Consider the following 9,773-nt stretch of genomic DNA (forward strand, 5'->3'; position numbering starts at 1 on the left):
TGTGCGAGCACAAACGAACCGGACAGGTTTGTAGACGAGATGGATGGAGAGCGTGGCTTGCTTGCGTGACGTCACTCCTCCTCCAAAGATTTTGTGATGTCTAAAGAATGGAATAATTTATGATGGTTCTTTCTACGGCACAAAACAGCACAAATCGAGCACAAACAAAAAGCACCGGTTTGGGGCGATTTGGACGGCATGGGGTGGAGAGTGACGTCACTGTCCCGAATCCAATGTGTTATTTCTAAGGAGGGGGAAAAGATACAATGTTCCTCGTAACGGCACAAACCGGCACAAATCGAGCACAAACGAGCAGCACAGTTTTGCAACGATTTGGACCATATGGGGTGGACAGTTATGTAACTGTACTTAAAAAGTTTCTTTTTTTATGTTTAAGAGGGGATCGTAGTTGCAGTGTTTCTTTCAACGGCACAAACCAGCACAAATCGAGCACAAACGAATGACACCGGTTTGGTGCGATTTGAAGGACATGGGGTGGAGAGTGACGTCACTGCCCCGAATTAAATTTGTTATATCTGCGAAAGGAAAACAGATACAGTGTTTGTTTTAACGGCACAAACCAGCACAAACCGAGCACAAACGAACGACACCGGTTTGGTGCGATTTAGATGAGGTGGGGTGGAGAGTGACGTCACAGCTCCCGAATTAAATTTATTATATCTGCGAAAGGAAAACAGATACAGTGTTTGTTTTAACGGCACCAACCAGCACAAACCGAGCACAAACGAATGACACCGGTTTGGAGCGATTTGAAGGACATGGGGTGGAGAGTGACGTCACGCAACCCAAAAAATAATGTTCAATATCTCAAACACCAAACCAGCACAAACGTTCATTTTTGCGGCACAAATCAGCACAAACGCAGCACAAACGAATGGCATAGTTTTGGAAATTATTTCGTTTTATGGGGTGCCAACTTCACGGAGGTACCAAGTAGCATTTCAATTTATGCTATACCTAAAACTCCAACACAAGGTAGTGACAGAAAGTGTTTGTCTTCATTCTGAAAAACTAAAACCATTGGAGTCTTGGTGCATGTGCAATAGTTTATTGTTTATTGAACAAACATGAAAAAAAGATTTTTAACACTTTCCAAAATGTATTACATTTCAAATGATCTTTAAAATACAGCATTCTGAAAAGGGGGACACAAACACAACACCTGTTTTATGATGATTTTCCACTTCTATATAATTATGTTTATGGTTATGAACTGTATAGTATTCAAGTACCAAAATGTATGGTGAGCTACATAACAGTTTTAGACCAAACCATCCATAGTCTGGAAATGAGACCACAAAGATTAACAAGAACAATAGTGAGTCATCGTTTTGTCACTTATACCACAAAGTGAGAAAGAGAGAAAAGAAAAGAAAAGAAAAGAAAAGAAAAGAAAAGAAAAGAAAAGAAAAGAAAAAAAGACGTAGGGGCAACTCAGTGTCTCCACCCACCTATATTTATAGTGTTTTGTCAGTCAGAGCTCACTGTCTTCATGATGATCATCATCTCTCTGCTCCTGCTGGCCTCTCTGCTGCCACACCTGACCTTCACTGGTGAGACTGATTGACTAAACTGCATATTTATAAATCACTTAAAGATGTATTATCACAACCAAGATCTCAGCATGGTTTCTGGATTTTTTCTGAACTCAATAATGTGTTTCTAGGTGTTTGTAGGGTGAATAAGTTACTGTCTGTATTTCTCTCTCAGCTCGTGTGGATGTTGGTATAGTGAATGGCCGGGTAGCAAAACCCCACTCCAGACCTTACATGGTTTCTCTTCAGATTAACAAGGAACATATCTGTGGTGGATTTCTCATTCATAACCAGTTTGTCTTGACTGCTGCACATTGCAGACAAAAGTGAGGCTTTTGTTTTGTCTAATCTGCAATATTGATTGATTTTAAATGTTTTTAGATGAATTCACAGTAGTAAATGGATTTCAAAGTTTTGTCATAAAAGGAGTATGCACAATATGCGAGACACCCTTTGCTGCAGACTGTAGCGCGATGACGTCACGTATGTGTTTACCGCGCATGCGCTTGTAATTTGCATTGCGTGATGACGTTAGTTGTTTTTGGGTCGTGCGTGCATTAAAACGATGTGCATACTTAAAAGAAAACTCTAATAAAATGTTAAAGTATTGAAGAACATTAAGGTGTAAAAAGACGGGAAAACAACCATGTTTAACCCTGTTTCATCTGAGGTAAAATTATACGGAATTAAAGTTTATTCTGTAATATCTGTGTAGTATCTTACAATATATTAACATTCTGTTGCACTTTACTTCACTGTGTATATTGTAATATTACACTTTAATGGCACCTTATATTTCTTACTGAGCTAGTCAAAATTACAACAGATAAAGTACAGTCGTCGGCTATAATATTGCAGATGGTAAAACATGTGTTGTTCACAATATGATGCAATCGATCCGGTCCGAATCTGCCAATTTCAAATCACATCAGAAAAGCATTTATTTTAAATAAAAACGGAGGAAATAATCAAACCGTTTTGAGGGAGGGCTTTATTGTCCTAATATGCTGGCATCCATTTAATAATTTGAATTAAAATTATAATTTACACTCATTATTGCATACTGTTTTAGAATGTACTACAATACTGAGGTGCAAATAATTGCCACTATTTGCAATAAGTAATATAAATAGCAGAAAATCCTGCTATTTTAACATAGTGTAAATATAATCTATAGCCATTTGCTCTAAGTGTGAATAGCCACTGCCTTTCTTATTTTAATCTTTCTTTTGCTATGGTTCTTGTTTATTTATTTTTTAACTATAAATTTGGACATTTTTCTTTTGCTTTGGCAATTCTGCATGTGAAACATTTAAGCTAATAAAGTAGTTTTAAGTTCAGTTGACTAAATACAGTATATTTTGAGTGTCTGCATCCCATTTTATGCAAGGTGCCTCCAAAAAAACCAAACTGATGACAGTGATCTTTTTTTATTTATTTCAAAGAACAAAACAGAAAATATAATTGTATATACAAATATAGATTAAGAAAAAAAATCTGAACTTCACCTTCATCACTGATAAAACAATAAGTCAAGCAGTAGCCCTCAGTAGCCCTCAATTTCTTTGAATGGATAAAACCCACACAGGACTCTCCTCCTGCGACTCCTCACACAGCCAGGTGGACAGTCTTTAAATATCTCACTGCACCGGAGGCACTTGGTCAGAGAACATGACGCCCGGACACTCTGGTTCTTTTGTTCAGACAATGCACTCCAGTTCACGACACCTTATTTACATAAAAGAACAAACAATACTAAAGCAAAATTAAATCATTTTGAAGAAAGGCAGAAGAGCCATACAAGGAAAATATTTTAAATGTATTTTTAAATATATTATAGCATGGTGTTATAAAAAGTGTTATTTGCTTTGTCTGTAAACTACCTAAGAGATTTAATTTATAACCAGCATTAACACCAACTAAATTAATAAATTTTCTCAAGTCAAAATTTAGGTTGGCTTGGCTTGAGAAAGCATGGCCTGAAAGTTTGAAGTTTTTTTCAATTTGAAAATTTTACAGTTGAGGGCTATACAGTCTTTCAGAGAAAGAAAAACACATAATTACAGTACTCTAGCCACATGAAGTGGGTCTCTTCTCTAAATTTCTTCACACTGACAATGTCCCCAAAAAGTCATATTAAGACATAAGAGGGTCAATATAAGAGGTAACACTTTACAAGAAGGTGTCATTGGTAAACACTAGTTAATGTATTAATTAACATGAACTAACAATGAACAATACATGTGTTACAGTATCTATTAATCTTTGATAATGTTAATGAATAAGATTACAAATATGATATTTTTTTTTGCAATGCATGCAACCATCAACCCTTACGAAAGGAAAATATATTTACCAATATATTTCTTAAAATATATTGTGATATATTGTAATATATTATTTTCCCTTTTTATTTTCTAATATATTATATATTTGAATACTTTGAATAATATATTGATGATACATATATCATATAATATATTGCAAAATATACAAATTATTGCCGCTTTCAATATATTGCAATATATTGGAAAAAATAAATATTAAATCCCATATATAAGAATATATGCCTAATATATTACATGATATTTTCCAATATACTGTAATAAATTTTTTATTTCATAAGGGAATGGCATTACTAACATTAATAAAGTCTTTCTGCTCTATTTTAAAACATCTTTAATGGTTCATTTTAGGCGAAATAAGACTTTGAAAGACCAGCATTCGAATACTATATCATAAAACATGTCATAAGTGTTTGAAATCGCACACATTTGCAATGACACTCTCTATGATTATGACCAAAGCATTCTTACAATTAAAAGCAATTTAAACGCAAATTTTTAAGAAAACAAAAATAATATCTCATATCCACCATACCTTACGAACATCCGGAAGTGAATGAACCTGGATATGCGCATTAATGACAGTCAGTACGGCGCGTACGGCGCACAATCGTATTTACGGTAAATACATATACGTTACTGCGCATGCGCGGTAAACACACGTCACGTACATACGTGACGTACATACGTGACGTACATACGTGACGTCGCCGTGCTACAGTCTGAAGCGAGGAGTACTTGCAATATGCTCTTCGAAAAGAATACAAAAATAAAAAATAAAAAAACTTTATTTTGCTACTAAGACTTTCTTTCAACAGAAATACGATACTGACAGCTGTGATTGGGGCACATCGCCTAAAGAATGAGAATGAGGGGTCTGTACGCATCGCAGTGAAGTCTTACCACAAGCATCCAGGCTATAAGCCTGGCAGACCTTCATTCCTGAATGACATTATGCTTTTGAGGGTAAAAATCTACAGACTAACTATTTTTTATTTTAAGGACTGCACAAACACTTACTTTTTAAAGTACAAACCCGATTCCAAAAAAGTTGGGACACTGTACAAATTGTGAATAAAAACAGAATGCAATGATGTTGAAGTTTCAAATTTCAATGTTTTATTCAGAATACAACATAGATGACATATCAAATGATTAAACTGAGAAAGTGTATCATTTTATGGGGGGAAAATAAGTTGATTTTAAATTTCATAGCATCAACAGATTTTAAAAAAGTTGGGACAAGGCAATGTTTACCACTGTGTGGCATCCCCTCTTCTTTTTATAACAGTCTGCAAACGTCTGGGGACGGAGGAGACAAGTTGCTCATGCTTAGGAATAGGAATGCTGTCCCATTCTTGTCTAATACAGGCTTCTAGTTGCTCAACAGTTTTAGGTTTCTTTGTCGCATCGCTTCCTCTTTATGATGTGCCAAATGTTTTCTATAAGTGAAAGATCTGGACTGCAGGCTGGTCATTTCAGTACCCGGATCCTTCTTCTACGCAGCCATGATGTTGTAATTGATGCAGTATGTGGTCTGGCATTGGCATGCTGGAAAATGCAAGGTCTTCCCTGAAAGAGTTGACGTCTGGATGAGAGCATATGTTGTTCTAGAACTTGAATATACCTTTCAGCATTGATGGTGCCTTTCCAGATGTTTAAGCTGCCCATGCCACACGCACTCATGCAACCCCATACCATCAGAGATGCAGGCTTCAGAACTGAGCACCGATAACAACTTGGGTTGTCCTTATCTCTTTAGTCCGGATGACATGGCGTTGCAGTTTTCCAAAAAGAACTTCAAATTTTGATTAGTTTGACCACAGAACAGTTTTCCACTTTGCCACAGTCCATTTAAATGAGCCTTGGCCCAGAGAAAACGCCTGTGCTTCTGGATCATGTTTAGATATGGCTTCTTTTTGAGTTTTAGCTGGCAACGGTGAATGGCACAGTGGATTGTGTTCACCAACAATGTTTTCCATTACAGTAGCATTCCTGTATGTGATGCAGTGCCGTCTAAGTACAGCTAAAGGAGCCTGTCCTCCAACAAAAAACGACCATATAGGTCGTTTGTACAAGCACCTTATTACGACCTATATTTACGTTTTAAAGTTAAGCGGTTAAGCTTAAAACTAGCCTCTAGTGGGCGTTAAAATAATGACAGTATCGCGTTACGTCAGTCGTCATGAAATGACATATAACGTCATTACCAATCAAAACGCACGTTTATTTAAATGCAATGTGTGGTCTTTTTACACCGATCTCACAGTAATTCGTACATATTTTACTAGGTGGCTTATTCGTTCAATTGACCACACCTAACCCCACCCCTAAACCTAACCCTCACAGAAATCATGCTAAATTATGACTTATTGAGCATATACATTTTACGTGCACATCTGTTCTCTGGGATCGAACCCATGATAGCATGATTGCATATCAAGGTATAACGCAATAATCTACCAACTGAGCTACACAAAACACTAATCACAATGCAAATAAAAGAGTACAAAACATTAATATGAAAACGACCTTTTGCCGATAGGGGCGCAATTGTAGTATACGCTCTGATGGATCGTATTTCAGGGATTTGGACAAATGACCTATATGAGCGTTTTGGTTGGAGGACAGGTTGAGCTGAAGATCTTTGCCTCGGTCGGATTCGGGCTTAATGTATATCATTTTACACAGACTCGGGCCGGGCTCGGGCTCGGGCTCAGGCTCGCGCTCCGGTTTGCGATGTAAATGAGCGGTCATGTGATGTGTTTCAATTAGCATGAGAAAGATGCGGAAGTGCATGCATGAAACGGAGGCTTGCCTCTGGCGATTACGTTTTGGTTGCACCAGCAACTAAAGCAAAGTCTGAGGTCTTGAAAAGTTTTGACCATGTTTATAATGAAAATAATGAGCCAGTGGGTTATATTGCTGGATGCACCATCAGTGAGTGCAGGAACGCGCTGAAGCTTGTAAAGTGGATTCAATAGTTTTCCTACACAAAAACATGTAGGCCTAGCCTAATCTAGGTGAGTAAAGATTTTTCAAATTATAACTAAATATAAATTAAGTCTTAAATGCATAATGTAGACAGAGTAGTCTATATAGGCTAATGTTGGCATTATTCTTTTATTAAATGTCAGCTGCTAGTGGCTAAGCAAATCCGGCGGGAACCTTTTTCTTAATTTCGTTATGGCTAAAGACAATCTTAATTTAGAATTTATCTTAATTTAATTTGTTAAGAAAGACTAGTTTTTATTGGTGCGTTGGCCTATTTAAAGGCTAAATGAGCCTATGCCTAGGCTTATTTAGAGTGCTGAGATGTTACGATGTTACAGAGGACTTATTTTATTTCTTTATTCCAACTTCCACATGGCCTATAACATACTTTAGTCACGAATAAATTGTTAAAATGTATAAATGGCTCATTCTTGACAAAAGGCAAAAGAGCTGTGTGTGTGCGCACGTTTGAATAATATCGGGCTAAAACGGGTTCAGGCTTTTAAAAAGCTGTCAATCAAAATGTACTTGTCAGGCTCTTGTCCTGTCGTGCCTGACTTTTAAGGCCTTATTACAGCTCTACGTCTAAGGGCCCGAAGATCACGGGCATCCAGTATGGTTTTCCGGCCTTGACCCTTACGCACAGAGATTGTTCCAGATTCTCTGAATCTTTGGATGATATTATGCACTATAGATGACTTCCCATATACAACTTCTAACTCTTTGCAATTTTTCTCTAAAAAACTCCTTTCTGATATTGCTCCACCATTTTTCGCCACAGCATGGGGGAAATTGGTGATCCTATGCCAATCTTGACTGCTGAGAGACACTGCCACTCTGAGAGGCTCTTTTTATACCCAATCATGTTGCCAATTTACCTAATGAGTTGCATTGGTCCTCCAGCTGTTCCTTATATGTACGTTTACATTTTCCTGCCTCTTATTGCTACCTGTCCCAACTTTATTGGATTGTGTAGCTCTTATGAAATCCAAAATAAGCCAATATTTGCCATGACATTTCAAAATATCTCACTTTCAACATTTGATATTTTATCTACATTCTATTGTGAATAAAATACAAGTTTATGATATTTGTAAATTATTCCATTCCTTTTTTACTCACAATTTGTACAGTGTCACAACCTTTTTGGAATCGGGTTTTTAGTTTTTTTAACAGTGTATAAAGATCATAGAAAATGCAAGATGTAAAAATATAATGTAAAAAATATGATTCAGTATCTTTTAATGATGATGATGTTATTGCATTACAGCTACAAAAAAAAGTCAAAGAAAACAATAAAGTCAAGATTATTAAAATACCAAGACAAAAGGGAGACATCAAAGCTGATTCTGTCTGTAGTGTCACTGGCTGGGGAAGCCTACGGACTAATGGCTCAGCTAATGATCGTCTAATGGAGATGAAGGTGTATATAATGGATAACACAGAATGTGAAACAAGATGGGGAGAGATCTACTCAGTTCCAAAGATGATGTGTACATATGGCATTGGTGGATTCTGTGATGTATGTACAATTCACAGATTCTGTTCATTTATGAACTTGTTTAAACTGATATATGATTTTAAGGAATCTGTTAATTTGTGTTTCTTAACAGGGAGATTCTGGGGGTCCGTTAGTTTGTGGAGACACTGCAGTTGGTATCGTATCATTTCATGTCTTGGATCTCTGCAATTCGCCTATGTATCCTAATGTGTATACTAAGATTTCACCTTATCTGGAGTGGATCAACAAAATAATAAAAAATGTCAAGTGAATTCATGAATTTATTTCAATAAATGTATCACATGAAAATCATCAATCATTTGATGTGTTATCTGTCACGTCCATGGACTTTGTGTGTTTTTCTCCCAATGTCCTCCATTGTGACCTAGTTTCTCCCTCTCGTTGAGTTTCTTATTTGTTTCATCTGTGCCCTGTTCATTACCTCTCGTTAAGCCCTGTATTTATAGTGTTGTCTGCCTCTTGATTCCTTTTTTCTGCTGTTAAACATCCGTGTTATGTGCTCAAGTGTTCCTGCCAAGCTCTGTGATACCCCTTGTTTTGGATTATTAAAGATAAAAAGTATTCTGAATCTCCATCATCTCTTTGGTCCTCACAGTATCACCGTGACATTATCCTTGTCACAGCCACATATAATTACAATTTGACATTAGGGAAATGGGTAATATCTTGTTTACTTCATCATGGAGTGAAATCTCCCAAAACAGATTTCTTGTCACTGTTTATATGATCTGGACTTTAGTACAACACACACAAAGGAATTTTTTGATATATTTTATATGTTTTGGATTTTATTAAGTTGTGTCTCAGACAAACTTGCACAAAACTATTAAAGGTCCCGTTCTTCGTGATCCCATGTTTCAAACTTTAGTTAGTGTGTAATGTTGTTGTTGTTAGAGTATAAATAATATCTGTAAAATTCTAAAGCTCAAAATTCAATGCCAAGCGAGATATTTTATTTAACAGAATTCGCCTACATCGAACGACCAGTTCTTTCATTACAGACCACTTTCTTCATTAATGACATCACTAAAACAGTTTTTTGACTAACCTCCGCCCACAGGAATACACAAAAAGGGGGCGTGGTCTTCTCCGATGGAGAAGAGGAAGAGTTGCGTTTGAAGAGTGTGTTTGTCGCCATGTCGTCAAAACGCTGATATTTTCATCTCGGAGTCCAATAACCTTTGTTTGGCCTTCCCAGGGACGCTGTACTTAGAGATCAATGGCTACAATTTATGTTTAACTCGGTTCCCGAAAATTATAATCCACATGTATAACTATGTGCAGCACATTTTGCTGAGGACAGCTTCCTCAATCTCAATCAGTTTAATGCCGGATTCGCACAAAGATTATTCTTGA

At 36.7% G+C, this 9,773-nt stretch overlaps 1 protein-coding gene across 2 annotated transcripts in view; it reads left to right on the forward strand.

The window, feature by feature from the left end:
• The window catches only part of LOC132136749 (granzyme B(G,H)-like), a 34,294-nt gene extending 25,409 nt beyond the window's left edge, over nt 1-8,885 (forward strand). Inside the window, exons 1-5 of one of the 2 annotated variants that reach the window (XM_059547376.1) lie at nt 1,504-1,574; nt 1,732-1,882; nt 4,720-4,867; nt 8,166-8,417; nt 8,509-8,885. In XM_059547376.1, the coding sequence (XP_059403359.1) occupies nt 1,514-1,574; nt 1,732-1,882; nt 4,720-4,867; nt 8,166-8,417; nt 8,509-8,667 (771 nt within the window). In that variant the 5' untranslated portion in view covers nt 1,504-1,513 and the 3' untranslated portion in view covers nt 8,668-8,885. Of the gene's footprint in view, nt 1-1,503; nt 1,575-1,731; nt 1,883-4,719; nt 4,868-8,165; nt 8,418-8,508 lie in introns of those variants that run through there. The other variant, XM_059547377.1, reaches the window with a different exon arrangement.
• Nucleotides 8,886-9,773: the final 888 nt, after the last annotated feature.

Source organism: Carassius carassius, unplaced genomic scaffold (assembly GCF_963082965.1).
Source record: "Carassius carassius unplaced genomic scaffold, fCarCar2.1 SCAFFOLD_83, whole genome shotgun sequence".
Lineage (NCBI taxonomy): Eukaryota > Metazoa > Chordata > Actinopteri > Cypriniformes > Cyprinidae > Carassius > Carassius carassius.